Source organism: Anolis sagrei, chromosome 2 (genome assembly GCF_037176765.1).
Source record: "Anolis sagrei isolate rAnoSag1 chromosome 2, rAnoSag1.mat, whole genome shotgun sequence".
Classification (NCBI taxonomy): domain Eukaryota; kingdom Metazoa; phylum Chordata; class Lepidosauria; order Squamata; family Dactyloidae; genus Anolis; species Anolis sagrei.
The window spans coordinates 1947079-1963168 of record NC_090022.1 but is presented as its reverse complement, the minus strand read 5'-3'; the positions used below and the strand labels follow the sequence as shown (position 1 = coordinate 1963168).

The 16090-nt window shown below is 44.1% G+C and overlaps 1 protein-coding gene across 1 annotated transcript in view; it reads right to left on the bottom strand.

The window, feature by feature from the left end:
• Positions 1 to 9418, bottom strand: part of RGL2 (ral guanine nucleotide dissociation stimulator like 2) — a 41910-nt gene extending 32492 nt beyond the window's left edge. The window contains 2 exon segments of the mRNA XM_067464873.1: positions 4092 to 4281; positions 9243 to 9418. Of these exon segments, the coding sequence (XP_067320974.1) occupies positions 4092 to 4250 (159 nt within the window). The 5' untranslated portion in view covers positions 4251 to 4281; positions 9243 to 9418.
• Positions 9419 to 16090: the final 6672 nt, after the last annotated feature.

Sequence of the window (16090 nt, the reverse complement as noted above, 5' to 3'; positions counted from 1 at the left end):
TGTGTGGGGAGGGTTTATAAAGACTTAAAATAGTGTGTAACATCTAAAATAATGTATCAATCTATATAAATAAAAATGTCATGTTCGTTTGTGGGATTAACAGAACTCAAAAACCACTGGACAAATTGACACCAAATTTGGACACAAGGCACCTAACAACCCAATGTATGTCCTTCACTCAAAAAAATGGATTTTGTCATTTGGGAGTTGTAGTTGCTGGGATTTATAGTTCACCTACAATCAAAGAGCATTCTGAACCCCACCAACAATGGAATTGAACCCAATTTGGCACACAGCTCTCCCATGACCAACAGAAAATACTGGAAGGGTTTGGTGGGCAGTGTCCTTTGGCTTTGGAGTTGTAGTTCACCTACATCCTGAGATCATTGTGGACTCAAACAATGATGGATCTGGACCAAACTCGACACGAATACTCAACATGCGAACACTGGTGGAGTTTGGGGGAAATAGAATCTTGACATTTGGGAGTTGTACTTGCTGGGATTTATAGTTCACCTACAGTCAAAGAGCATTCTGAAGCCCACCAACGATAAAATTGGGCCAAACCTCCCCACACAGAACTCCCATGAGGGCCACAGCAATGCGTGGCAGGGGACGGCTAGTATTAAAATAAATATAACGTCCCTACTTCATGGATTTTCACTTTTCGCGAGTGGTCCTGGAACGTAACACCCGTGATAAACACTGTACTCACACAAAGACAAACGGACAGACAAACAAACGTGCATGAATGCTCTATGTTTCCCAGGTGGGACAAGCCATAGAAGAGAAACAAAGTCCTGCTGCATTTTCACACAATCACACACATGAAAAGAGAGAGACACAGCTCTAAGACGCAGGTTGTGTCTCCCAGGTGAAACACACAACAGACACACAGAAACACACACAAGCTCCTCGCAGACAGGAGGCCAAAGGTGTGCCGTGTCTCCCAGGCGAGGCAGCCAAACTAAAGAGGGGAACACAGCCCTGCTATGGAAGCACACAGAACATACACAACACACACCCAAAGAGGTTGCTCGGCTCCTTACAGACAGGAGGTAAACAAAGCTGCTTCGAGTCTCCCTTGTACACAAAAAAGTGGGGTATAATTAGGCAACATAATAATACTAATAATTTAAATTTTGAGTATGTTTTGATGGATTTTAACTGTGAATATTTGAGTGCTGTTTGTGTTTAATTGGGTTTTAATGTTTGCATGTTAGTACATTTTAAATTGTATGCTATGTCTTTGGAAGAGATATAACAGAAATAATAATAATAATAGTAATAATAATAATAATAATAATAATAATAATAATACCATCTGCCTGCGACAAAGAACTGATGGGAACTGCACGCATTATTCATCGATACATCACACAGTCCTAGACACTTGGGAACTGTCCGACGTGTGATCCAATACAACTGCTAATAACAATAATAATAATAATAATAATAATAATAATAATAATAATAATAATAATAATAGCCTTGGGTTGTTGTAGGTTTTTCAGGCTATATAGCCATGTTCTAGAAGCATTCTCTCCTGACGTTTCGCCTGCATCTATGGCAAGCATCCTCAGAGGTTGTGAGGTCTGAGGATGCTTGCCATAGATGGAGGTGAAACGTCAGGAGAGAATGCTTCTAGAATATGGCCGTATAGCCCGAAAAACCTACAAAAACCCAGCGATTCCAGCCATGAAAGCCTTTGACAATAATAGCCTTGTTGTGTATTCACACACAGTCACACACATGCAAAGAAAACACATATACAAATACACACCCCTACACAACAGGTGACACAATCCACTTGCACACACACAACATGCACACAAAGGTGTTACACATTTCCTTGTAGACAGGAAGTAAACAAATCACTGTTGTGCCCACGGGCACGCACACAAGCACAAACAAACAGCGACACAACCAACAAGCCCTCTTGCATTTGTACACACACAAAGAGACAAACACAAAGGGGTTCCTCAGCTGGTCAAGAGACAAAAATGGAGTAGCAGCAAGCTAAAGGAGCTCTACGTCTTCCAGATGGGACATGCAACGGGAGGAAAACAAAGCACACACGCAAATTCACACAAATTCATAAATGCAAAGAGGTTGTCGATTGCTCCCAGACACAACGTCAGGAAGAGCAACAGCAGGCCAAGGCTGCTCTGCGTCTCCCGGGCGACACAAACAATGGGAGGTAAACAAAGCCCTTAAATGCACACACAAAACACACACTCCTCCAACAAACACACACACACACACAAAGAGACTGCTGGGCTGCTCCCAGAGGCAATGGCGGCAACAGCAGGTCAAAGGTGCGCTACGTCTCCCAGGTATGACACCCAACAGGATGCACACAGAGCCCTGTGGCACAAGCACAGGCACAGATACACACCTGCCCCTTCCTGGCCACACTACACAAACTGCACACACACACACACCTCAATGGAGGCACTATTCCATCACCAGTATCGTCATTACTACGAGGGTTGAATGAAAAGTAATGCCTCCACCTTCGTGACTCCTCAACAGGTGGCAGTACTGGTATGCGGCAGGTACTGGCTTGTTCAGTAGACTCTCCTCTACAGTTCCATTTTGGCCGGAAGCCTTAGCATTGAACGGTTGTATTGGTAAGGTGCGAAGTATGGAACCCTGTGCAGACAGTCGGTCAATGTGACTTAAGCAATGTATGCAGTAGGTACTGGCTTGTTCAGTAGACTCTCCCCTACAGTTCCATTTTGGCCGGAAGCCTTAGCATTGAACGGTTGTGTTGTTAAAGTGCAAAGTATGGAACCCTGCGCAGACAGTCGGTCAATGTGACTTAAGCAACGTATGCGGCAGGTACTGGCTTGTTCAGTAGACTCTCCTCTACGGTTCCATTTTGGCAGGAAGCCTTAGCATTGAACGGTTGTATTGGTAAGGTGCGAAGTATGGAACCCTGCGCAGACAGTTGGTCAATGTGACTTAAGCTACGTATGCGACAGGTACTGGCTTGTTCAGTAGACTCTCCTCTACAGTTCCATTTCAGCAGGAAGCCTTAGCATTGAACAGTTGTGTCGTTAAAGTGCGAAGTATGGCACCCTGTGCAAACATTCGGTCAATGTGACTTAAGCAAGATATGTGGCAGGTACTGGCTTGTTCAGTAGACTCTCCTCTACAGTCCCATTTTGGCCGGAAGCCTTAGCATTGAAAGGTTGTATTGGTAAAGTGCAAAGTATGGAACCCTGCGCAGACAGTCAGTCAATGTGACTTAAGCAACGTATGCGACAGGTACTGGCTTGTTCAGTAGACTCTCCTCTACAGTTCCATTTTGGCCGGAAGCCTTAGCATTGAACGGTTGTATTGGTAAGGTGCAAAGTATGGAACCCTGTGCAGACAGTCGGTCAGTGTGACTTAGGCAATGTATGCGGCAGGTACTGGCTTGTTCAGTAGACTCTCCTCTACAGTTCCATTTTGGCAGGAAGCCTTAGCATTGAACGGTTGTGTTGTTAAAGTGCAAAGTATGGAACCCTGCGCAAACAGTCGGTCAATGTGACTTAAGCAAGATATGTGGCAGGTACTGGCTTGTTCAGTAGACTCTCCTCTACAGTTCCATTTCGACAGGAAGCCTTAGCATTGAACGGTTGTGTCGTTAAAGTGCAAAGTATGGAACCCTGCGCAAACAGTCGGTCAGTGTGACATAGGCAACGTATGCGGTAGGTACTGGCTTGTTCAGTAGACTCTCCTCTACAGCTCCATTTTGGCGGGAAGCCTTAGCATTGAACGGTTGTATTGGAAAAGTGCAAAGTATGGAACCCTGCGCAGACAGTCGGTCAATGTGACTTAAGCTACGTATGCGGCAGGTACTGGCTTGTTCAGTAGACTCTCCTCTACAGCTCCATCTTGGCGGGAAGCCTTAGCATTGAACGGTTGTGTTGTTGAAGTGCAAAGTATGGAACCCTGCACAGACAGTCGGTCAATGTGACTTAAGCTACGTATGCGGCAGGTACTGGCTTGTTCAGTAGACTCTCCCCTACAACTACAAGTCCCAGACTCCCCCGCCGGCGTCAGAATCCTAACAGGTCCCGCAATCTGTGCCGTTGACTCACCTGTTCCGGGGCTCGGAGGGGGGTCTCCCCCGAGACCGCGTTGTGGCTGTTGCAGTTACCGCAGTCGGGGCAGCGGGTGCGGAAGGCGCTGAGGGTCACCCCGGGGTCTCCTCCTCCTCCTCCTCCGTCCAGCAGGTGGCGCAAGGAGCGGGCCAGCATCCGGACCCCCGGCCCTGGGCCCCTAGAGCGGCTGCAGACAGGGCAGGAAGGGGGAAGGGGTAAGGGGTCCAGCCTTTAAAGCAGGCATGGGCCAACTTGGGCCCTCCCTCCAGGTGTTCTGGACTTCAACTCCCACAATTCCTCATTGGGGTCACACCCCAAATAGTAAGGACACACCTTAGCAGGACTGCATGGAGTACTGTTACCTTCCCACCGAGGTGGTACCTATTGATCTACTCACATTTGCATATTTTCGAACTGCTAGGTTGGCAGGAGCTAGGGCTAACAGCAGGAGCTCACCCCGCTCCCTGGATTCGAATCACTGACCTTTTAGTATGCAAGTTCAGCAGTTAAGCAATTTAACCCGCTGCACCATGGAGAATCCATTATATTATATAGCCAGCACTAATATTAATTATATTATATTATAAATTATAATATATATAAATACATATTATATTTTATAAATATCATACTATATACCTAGGTGCCCCCAGTGGCGCAGTGGGTTAAAGCGCTGAGCTGCTGAGCTTGCTGACCAATAGATTGCAGGTTCGAATCCAGGGAGCGGTGTGAGCTTCCACTGTCAGCCCCAGCTTCTGCTAACCTAGCAGTTCGAAATCATGCAAATGTGAGTAGATCAATAGGTACCGCTCCGGTGGGAAGGTAACGGCATTCCATGCAGTCATGCTGGCCACATGACCTTGGAGGTGTCTATGGACAACGCCGGCTCTTCGGCTTAGAAATGGAGATGAGCTCCAGAGTCCCAGAGTCGGACACAACTGGACTTCATGTCAAGGGGAAAACCTTTACCTTTACCTACCTGGCATAGGTATTACATAGGTATTAAATAATAGTGTAATCTCTCTCTCTCTCTCTCTCTCTCTCTATATATATATATATATAGACACACCTAGTACTACTATTAAATAGGAATAAATGATATTATAATTAATATTGAATATAAAATTTATATTATATATTATATGCCTGGTACTAATATTAAATACGGTAGGTATTAAATAATATTATAAATAACTCTCTCTCTCTATTTATTTATTTATTATTTATTTATTTATTTATAACTTTTGTATACCGGTCTTCTCATCTCCGTAGAGGGATTCAGGCCGGTTTCCAACAACCGTATCACAAACAATCGTTTAAAAACATCACATTCCATAATACACTAAAACATTAAAAAACATATCATTACAATGACCAAGTCGTCACAATAAAATCGAAGTTCATCACCATCCGTCCATATAGTCACGAGTTATTAACTCACTCGTCAAATGCCAGTTTCCACAGCCAGGTTTTCACCTGTTTTCTAAAAGTCAGGAGAGAAGGGGCAGTTCTAATCTCCAGTGGGAGAGAGTTCCAGAGCCGAGGGGCCACCACCGAGAAGGCTCTGTCCTTCGTCCCCACCAGACGCGCGTGCGAGGATGGTGGGACCGAGAACAGGGCCCCTCCAGACCATCTTAACAATCTTGATGGTTCATAGGGGAGAATCCGTTTGGACAGGTAATCTAGACCGGAGTCGTTTAGGGATTTATACGTTAACACCTTTCTCTCTCTATAATAAAATATTATATTATATACCTGATACTAACATTAAATAACTTTAAAATAATATTACAAATAAAAAATAACATATATTGTATATTATAAATATTATTTTAGACCTGGTATGAATATTAAATATTATTATTATTATTATTATTAATATAACATAAATATATTATACACCTGGTACTAAACCGTAAATAATACTATACATTATAAATAATATATATTTCATTATAAATATTATAATTATATATCTGGCAATAAACACTAAATAATATTATAAATAATAATGATATATAAATATATATTATAAATATTATAATTATGTACCTGGTACTAAACATTACATAGTATTATGAATACTAATATAATATTATAAATAGTAATATTGAAATATAAATATATATTATATTATAAATAGCATAGATCATATTCAGAGTACTAACATTAAATAGGTATTAAGTAATATTATAAATATTATATATTATATTATAAATAATCTATTACATTATCTACTCAGGAGTAATATTAAATAGTTATTAAATAATAATATAAATAATAAAACGCATTACGAATAATCTATTACATTATATACTCAGCACTAATATGAAGTAAGTATTAAATAATATTATAAATTATATTATATTATAAATAATCTATTACATTGTATTGTCAAAGGCTTTCATGGCCGGAATCACTGGGTTGTTGTACGTTTTCTCGGGCTATATGGCCATGTTCCAGAGGCATTCTCTCCTGACGTTTCGCCTGCATCTATGGCAAGCATCCTCAGAGGTAGTGAAGTCTGTTGGAACTAGGAAAAAGGGTTCGTATATCTGTGGAATGACCAGGGTGGGACAAAGAACTCTTTTCTGCTGGAGCTAGGTGGGCATGTTTCAACTTTGGAGGCTTTTGAACAGAGGCTGGATGGCCATTTGTCAGGGGTGATTTGAATGCAATATTCCTGCTTCTTGGCAGAATGGGGTTGGACTGGATGGCCCAGGAGGTCTCTTCCCACTCTTTGATTCTATGATTCTATGACCATCTTGATTACCATTTGATGGCCTGGCAGTGCCTGGGGCAATCTTTTGTTGAGAGGTGATCATAAATATATACTCAGCACTAATATTAAACAGCCATTCAATAATATTATAAATAATTTATATTATATTATAAATAATCTATTACATTATCTACTCAGGAGTAATAATATTAGTTATTAAATAATATAATAAATAATAAAACGTATTATAAATAATACATTACATTATATACTCAGCACCAATATTAAATAAGCATTCAATAATATTATAAATAATTTATATTGTATTAGAAATTATCTATTACATTATCTACTCAGGAGTAGTAATACTAAATAGTTATTAAATAATATTATAAATAATATATATTATATTATAAATAATCTATTATATTATCTACTCAGGAGTAATATTAAATAGTTATTAAATAATATAATAAATAAAAATATATTATAAATAATACATTATATACTCAGGACTAATATGAATTAGGTATTAAATAATGAATAATAAAATATATTATAAATAGTCATATCATATACTCAGCACTAATATTAAAACAGGCATTAAATAATATTACAAGTAATATATATTGTATTCTAAATGATCTATTACATTATCTACTCAGGGGTAATATTACATAGTTATTAAATAATATAATAAAGAATAATGCATATTACAAATAATCTATTATATTATATACTCAGCACTAATATTAAACAGGCATTAAATAATATTACAAATAATATATATTGTATTCTAAATTATCTATTATATTATTTGCTCAGGAGTAATAATATTACATAGTTATTAAATAATATAATAAATAATAAAACACATTACAAATAGTCTATTATATTATATACTCAGCACTAATATTAAACAGGCATTCAAAAATATTATAAATAATATATATTGTATTACAAATTATCTATTACATTCTAACAGACTGGTTCAAGATTGGGAAAGGCGTGCGGCAAGGCTGCATCCTCTCACCCAACCTTTTTAACTTGTATGCAGAACACATCATGCGATGTGCGGGGCTGGATGAATGCAAAGCTGGGGTGAAAATTGCTGGAAGCAACATTAACAACCTCAGATATGCAGATGACACCACTCTGATGGCCGAAAGCGAGGAGGAGCTGAGGAGCCTTCTAATCAAGGTGAAAGAAGAAAGCGCAAAAGCCGGGTTGCAGCTAAACGTAAAAAAAACCAAGATTATGGCAACAAGAATGATTGACAACTGGAAAATAGAGGGAGAAACCGTGGAGGCCGTGACAGACTTTGTATTTCTAGGTGCAAAGATTACTGCAGATGCAGACTGTGGCCAGGAAATCAGAAGACGCTTACTTCTTGGGAGGAGAGCAATGTCCAGTCTCGATAAAATAGTAAAGAGTAGAGACATCAGACTGGCAACAAAGATCCGCCTAGTCAAAGCCATGGTATTCCCTGTAGTAACCTACGGATGTGAGAGCTGGACCTTAGGGAAGGCTGAGCGAAGGAAGATTGATGCTTTTGAGCTGTGGTGTTGGAGGAAAGTTCTGAGAGTGCCTTGGACTGCGAGAAGATCCAACCAGTCCATTCTCCAGGAAATAAAGCCCGACTGCTCACTGGAGGGAAAGATACTAGAGACAAAGTTGAAATACTTTGGCCACATCATGAGGAGACAGGAAAGCCTAGAGAAGACAATTATGCTGGGGAAAGTGGAAGGCAAAAGGAAGAGGGGCCGACCAAGGGCAAGATGGATGGATGGCATCCTTGAAGTGACTGGACTGACCTTGAGGGAGCTGGGGGTGGTAACGGCCGACAGGGAGCTCTGGCGTAGGCTGGTCCATGAGGTCACGAAGAGTCGGAGACGACTGAACGAATGAACAACAAAATCTATTACATTATCTACTCAGGAGTAATAATATTAAATAGTTATTAAATAATATAATAAATAATAAAACATATTACAAATAATACATTACATTATATACTCAGGATTCAATAATATATACAAATAATTTTATACAAATTTGTATATATTATTTGCAATATTATTGAATTTGCATTCAATAATATTGCAAATAATATATACAAATGTATATTATGTTTTATGATACATTTTACTCTATATGTTTAAATACTGTTATATAATATTGTCTATTATGTATCTTATAGGGTCAGGTTGGTAACAAATACAAGGCTGAGAGATGCCAGTCAAAGTGGGATCAGAGGAAGAGTGACAGGGGCAGGAGGGCCTTCTTTCCTTCTTTGCTTCCTTCTTTGCTTCCTTGCAAGCCTGTCCTGGGGAGGAAGGGGCTGGGGGTGGGGCTGGATGCCCTCTGGGTGCCTCCCTGGCCCCCCCAAGCCCTGCTCCCCCCCTGGGCCTCCCCTTTCCCCTTACCTGGGGGCCTGGAAGGGGCTGCATGGGGAGCCAGGAAATGCAAAGGCTCCCTCCTTCCTTTTGCTTGCTTGCTTGCTTGTTTGCTTTCTTGCTGCCTGGATCAAGGCATGCCCTGGGAGTTGGCTGGAGAGAAAGTCCGGAAGTGGAGCCAGGCACAGACAGCGGGGCAAACCCGGAGCGGATCCCCAGGCCAAGGAACGGAGGGGGAAAGCCCGGCACTGGATCCCCGCCTCCCTCTGTTGCAGCAGCCTGGACGGGACGGCGCCTAGCAGCAAGGGATCAGGCCAGGGCAGAAAACCCGGAGGCCGGATCCAGGCTTCCCTTGGGAGGAAGGAGCACAATGGAAGGGGCCCGTCCTTCCTTCCTTCCTTGCTGCCTTCCTTCTTGCCTGGCTTGCCTGCAAAGGTGCATCCTGTGTGGGTTTCCGGCCTGCCAGGCTTTCCATGGGTGGGGGGCCAGGGCTTCTCTTTCCATAGGGCCAGAGTCTCCTGCAAGAGAGAGAAAGCCATGCAAGGGACACACTTGCCATGTGTGAGAAGGGAGGAATAGAAATACTGTCAATAAAGAAATACTAGGCTTGGGCAATCCATGGTTCTAAATGGTTCTAAAGTACTTACAAAACTAAAGTTCTGGTGGGGAAAATTTCAGAACTCTTAACAAAACTCTCAAAATGTAATTATTATTTCATTATTGGCGATTTTTATGACAGAACCAATTAGGAACTGCCATTTATTATGAAGTTTTGAGAGTTTTGTTAGGGTTTTGAAATTTTCATCACCAGAACTTCAGTTTTGTAAGTACTTTAGAACCATTTTTTTGTTGTTCATTCGTTCAGTCGTCTCTGACTCTTCGTGACCACATGGACCAGCCCACGCCAGAGCTCCCTGTCGGCCGTCACCACCCCCAGGGTTTCCTTCAAGGTCAGTCCAGTCCCTTCAAGGATGCCATCCATCCCTCTTGCCCTTGGTCAGCCCCTCTTCCTTTTTCCTTCCTCTTTCCCCAGCATCATTATCTTCTCCAGGCTTTGCTGTCTCCTCATGATGTGGGAAGTCGGATCTGGCCAGGGTGGTCCACGCTCTTGTCACATCCTGGTTGGATTACTGCAACGCACTCTACGTGGGGTTGCCTTTGAAGACTGCTCGGAAACTTCAACTAGTCCAGCGAGAAGCAGCCAGATTGCTCACCGGAGCGGCGTACAGGGAGCACACCACCCCCCTGTTGCGTCAGCTCCACTGGCTGCCGATCCAATTCCGAGCACAATTCAAAGTGCTGGTTTTGACCTACAAAACCCTATACGGTTCCGGCCCAGTGTATTTGTCCGAACGGATCTCCCTCTACATCCCACCTCGAAGTTTAAGATCTTCTGGGGAGGCCCTGCTCTCGACCCCGCCAGTGGCACAAGTGAGGCTGGCGGGGACGAGGAGCAGGGCCTTCTCGGTGGTGGCCCCTCACCTGTGGAACTCACTCCCCGGGGAGATCAGATCGACGACTTCCCTTCTAGCGTTTAGAAAAAAACTAAAGACCTGGGTGTGGGACCAAGCTTTTGGCCATGCTGACAACTAACTAAAGGACCTGTCGATAGACAAGGACAATGGAATGGAATGGATATATGGACTCTGATATGTGGACTCTGACATGAGATTGTTCTTATGATTTTATTAGGTATTGATGTTTTATTTTAATTGTTGAATTGTTATATTTTGTATTGTTTGTTGAGTGTTTTGGGCATCTAATTGTGCCTTTCCTGTAAGCCGCCCTGAGTCCCCCCCCCCCCCCGGGGTGAGAAGGGCGGGGTATAAGTAGATGAAATAAATAAATAAATGTGGCCAAAGGACTTCAACTTTGTCTCTAGTCTCCTTCCCTCCAGTGAGCAGCCGGGCTTTCTTTCCTGGAGGATGGACTGGTTGGATCTTCTCGCAGTCCAAGGCACTCTCAGCACTTTCCTCCAGCACCACAGCTCAAAAGCATCTCTCTTCCTTGGCTCAGCCTTCCCGAAGGTCCAGCTCTCACATCCGTAGGTGACTACAGGGAAGACCATGGCTTTGACTAGGCAATGGATCTTTGTTGCCGGTCTGATGTCTCTACTCTTTACTATTTTATCGAGGCTGGACATTGCTCTCCTCCCAAGAAGGAAGCGTCTTCTGATTTCCTGGCCACAGTCTGCATCTGCACTCATCTTTGCGCCTAGAAATACAAAGTCTGTCACGGCCTCCACGGTTTCTCCCTCTATTTTCCAGTTGTCAGTCATTCTTGTTGCCATAATCTTGGTTTTTTTGACGTTTAGCTGCAACCCGGCTTTTGCGCTTTCTTCTTTCACCTTGATTAGAAGGCTCCTCAGCTCCTCCTCGCTTTCGGCCATCAGAGTGGTGTCATCTGCATATCTGAGGTTGTTAATGTTTCTTCCAGCCATTTTCACCCCAGCTTTAGAACCATTTAGAACCATGGATTGCCCAAGCTTAATAAATACATCTGATCTGAGGAGGGCCAGGCAGGGCTCTTGGGCGTCAATGGGACCCTTGTTTCCCTTCCTGGCCAGCAGCGATAAGGCCGGCAAGGGAGAGGAAACGCCCCAGAGGCTGGGCGTTTGCACCCTCTGCCTTGGCTCCCCTTTTGCAGCAGAAGCGTGCCTTGGAAAGAGGCGTGCGCTCCCCTTGCGTTTTAGCCATGCCTGGCTTCCTTTCCGAGGGGTTTCCTCGGCAAGATGTAGCAGGAGCTGACCCCTGACCCATCTACCACCACCATAGGCTCCTCTCTGAGGCTATGGAACTAGACCTCCCAACCTGCAAAGCCTTTCCCCCGTCCTTTGCGTGCAGAGCAACCTTGCCATCCCTCGCCATCAGGATTTCCCTGGAATGGCAACCATTTCCTTTGGTCCCTTTCAGGTGGGGCCTCGGGCTTGAAAAAAAAAATGGAGGGGAATATGGGTTTAGGAGAAACATCCCAGATATTTCTCCTCAGGGCCCCCACGGAGGTTGTCAAGAGCTGCTGCCCAACACATACCTTCACGCCAATGCAAGCTGCCCCTCTCCCAGGGCTTTCTGGGCACGAGGCTGAGAGAGCGTGACCTGCTTGGGGCCCGGTCCTGTTCAACATCTTTATTAATGACTTAGATGAAGGGCTAGAAGGCAGGATCATCAAGTTTGCAGACGACACCAAATTGGGAGGGAGAGCCAAGACTCCAGAGGACAGGAGCAGGATTCAAAACGATCTTGACAGATTAGAGAGATGATGGGCCAAAACTAACAAAATGAAGTTCAACAGGGACAAATGTAAGATACTCCACTTTGGCAGGAAAAACGAAATGCAAAGATACAGAATGGGGGACGCCTGCCTCGAGAGCAGTACGTGTGAAAAAGATCTTGGAGTCCTCGTGGGGAGGAAGTTAAACATGAGCCAACAATGTGATGTGGTGTCAAAAAAAGCCAATGGGATTTTGGCCTGCATCAAGAGGAGCCTAGTGTCTAGATCTAAGGAAGTCATGCTACCCATGCTCTATTCTGCTTTGGTTAGACCACTTTACCTGGAATATTGTGTCCAATTCTGGGCACCACAATTCAAGAGAGATATTAACAAGCTGGAATGTGTCCAGAGGAGGGCGACTAAAATGATCAAGGGTCTGGAGAACAAGCACTATGAGGAGCGGCTTAAGGAGCTGGGCATGTTTAACCTGAAGAGAAAGCTGAGAGGAGATATGATGATAGCCATGTATAAATATGTGAGAGGAAGCCACAGGGAGGAGGGAGCAAGCTTGTTTTCTGCTTCCCTGGAGACTAGGACGCAGAACAACGGCTTCAAACTACAAGAGAGGAGATTCCATCTGAACACGAGGAAGAACTTCCTGACTGTGAGAGCCGTTCAGCAGTGGAACTCTCTGCCCCGGGGTGTGTGGTGGAGGCTCCTTCTTTGGAGGCTTTTAAACAGAGGCTGGATGGCCACCTGTCAGGGGTGATTTGAATGCAACATTCCTGCTTCTTGGCAGAATGGGGTTGGACTGGATGGCCCAGGAGGTCTCTTCCAACTCTACGATTCTATGAGCTACCACTGACAATCCATGATGCCAGCCCAACATTCAGGCCACTCTGCTATGTATCTTCTTCTAACGATTCCCTCACCCAGAGATTTGGCACTGCTTTTCTTCTGAGGCTGAGAGAGTGTGACTGGCTTCCAGATCTGGGTGGAGGGCCCTCTTGGTTGCTGCTTTTGTGACACTTCATGGGGATTTCTTTTATTTTATTATTATTAATATTACTAATAATATTGCAATATAATGGTATAGCACAATATAATCATATTTAAGACTGATATTGTACTATGCTAATATAATATATTGTATATACATATATTTTATTTACAACTAGTTGTAAATTACCACTAGTTATCCCCTGCCACGCGTCGCTGTGGCCCAGTCTGTGTATATGTGTTTTGTGTGTATATATATTTGTGTATATGTATGTATGTGTGTAGTTTTGTGCATGCGTTGTAATGTATTTTTTGGGTTTTTTGGCTTTTGAAGCCTCTCCCGCTGTGTTTTTGTGAGTGATGGTCCCTCGTTGGCCTGAGAGGTGTCTTGGGTCCAAATTGGGTGTCAATTCGCCCAGTGGTTTTTGAGTTCTGTCAATCCCACAAACGAACATGACATTTTTATTTATATAGATAGCTTTTCAGTGTGTTCTAAGTGATATTAACGAGTTTTTTTTTAATAGCAGATGTGGCCAGTTTTAATTTCATAGAATCCTAGAATCCAAGAGTTGGGAGAGACCTCCTGGGCCATCACCCAGTCCAACCCCATTCTGCCAAGAAGCAGGAATATTGCATTCAAATCACCCCTGACAGATGGCCATCCAGCCTCTGCTTAAAAGCTTCATCTTCTCAGTGCCGCAATTGACGTTGCGTCTCAATCAAAATCTCACAGCAGGATATTTAAGGACATGAGTGAAAAGCCTCCTCCAGGACGGTCACACACCCGGGCAACGTCCTTGCAAACAGCCAATTCTCTCACACTAGAAGCCACTTGCAGTATATTCTCACTTCACTTGTGATACAAAAAAGCAGGACAATACTAATGATAGAATCATAGAATCCTAGAGTTGGAAGAGACCTCATGGGCCATCCAGTCCAACCCCCTGCCAAGAAGCAGGAATATTGCATTCAAATCACCCCTGACAGATGGCCATCCAGCCTCTGCTTATGATGAGAGACCCCAAGGGCTACCCAGTCAAGGCACAATCCAAGCCTTCCAGACAGATGGCTGTACAGCCTCTGCTTAAAAGTAATGATGAAGAAATTGGACCATAGAACCCTAGAATTGGGAGGCACCTCTCAAGGCCACCCAGTCCAACCCCCTTGTCTTTGCCAGGCAGAAAGACACTATCCAAACCCTCCTGACAGAGGGCCACCCAGCCTGTTTCAAAACCCCAACTGGAATGCAGAAGATAATTCAACCCCTCTTACTTTTCTTCCTCAGGGTTAGGTGGAGTATTTTGTTTTCCTGCCCCCATCTACTCCATGGGCCCTCCTCCTTCTCCAAGTGGAACATCCCCATCTCCCCAAATCCCTCCTCAGGGGGATTCCTGGCTTCTAAACCTCTGAATCTCCTAAATCTCCGAAACTCTAGGTGCTCTAACTGCCTATTATAGGAAAAACCAGCTGATCCCCAACCCATCTAAAACACAGACATGTGCCTTTCACCTTAAGAACAGACAAGCATCCCAAGCTCTGAGGATTATTACCTGGGAAGGAATCCCACTGGAGCATTGCAGCGTACCCAAATACCTGGGAGTTACACCAGACTGTGTTCTGACCTACAAGAAGCACTGCTTGACTATCAAGCAAAAAGTGGGTGCTAGAAACAATATCATACGAAAGCTGACTGGCACAACCTGGGGACCACAACCAGATACAGTGAAGACATCTGCCCTTGCACTGTGCTACTCTGATGCTGAGTACGCATGCCCAGTGTGGAACACATCTCACCATACTAAAACAGTGGATGCGGCTCTTAATGAGGCATGCCGCATTATCACGGGGTGTCTGCGCCCTACAACACTGGAGAAATTACACTGCTTAGCTGGTATTGCACCACCTGGCATCCGCCGGGAAGTAGCAGCCAATAGTGAAAGGACCAAGGCAGAGACATCTCCAGCTCCCCCCTTGTTTGGGTATCAGCCAGCACGTCAATGACTTAAATCAAGATATAGTTTTCTTAGATCTACAGAGACACTCGCTGGAGCACCCCAGCAAGCAAGAGTCCAAAAGTGGCAGGCTCAAACCCAGCACCTCAATCCGTGGGTGATACCAGATGAGAGACTCCCCCCTGGGCACACAGAAGACTGGGCGACTTGGAAGGTGCTGAACAGACTGCGCTCGGGCACCACGAGATGCAGAGCCAACCTTCAGAAATGGGGCCACAAAGTGGAATCCTCGACATGCGAGTGCGGAGAAGAGCAAACCACTGACCACCTGCTGCAATGCAACCTGAGTCCTGCTACATACACAATGGAGGATCTTCTTAAGAGTAACACCAGAGGCACTCCAAGGGGCCAGCCACTGGTCAAAGGACATTTAATCAGCTACCAAGCTTGCAAAATTTGTGGGTTTTTTTATCTGTTTGTTTGTTTTGTTCTGTTAGAAATGTAATACAATGTTCTGGTTGCGGATGACACGATAAATAAATAAATAACCCCTGAGCACTGAGTTCCCCCTTCTTGGCCCCCTTCCCTCCTGCCCCTCCCCTTCTTGAACTGCTTTACACCCAGAACTGGCCCTGGAGCGGTGAGCCCAGCTGAGCCCCCAATGAGGCAGAAGAGGAAACGCGGCAGCCCGAGAGCCAAGGAGAAGAGTCCAGAGGG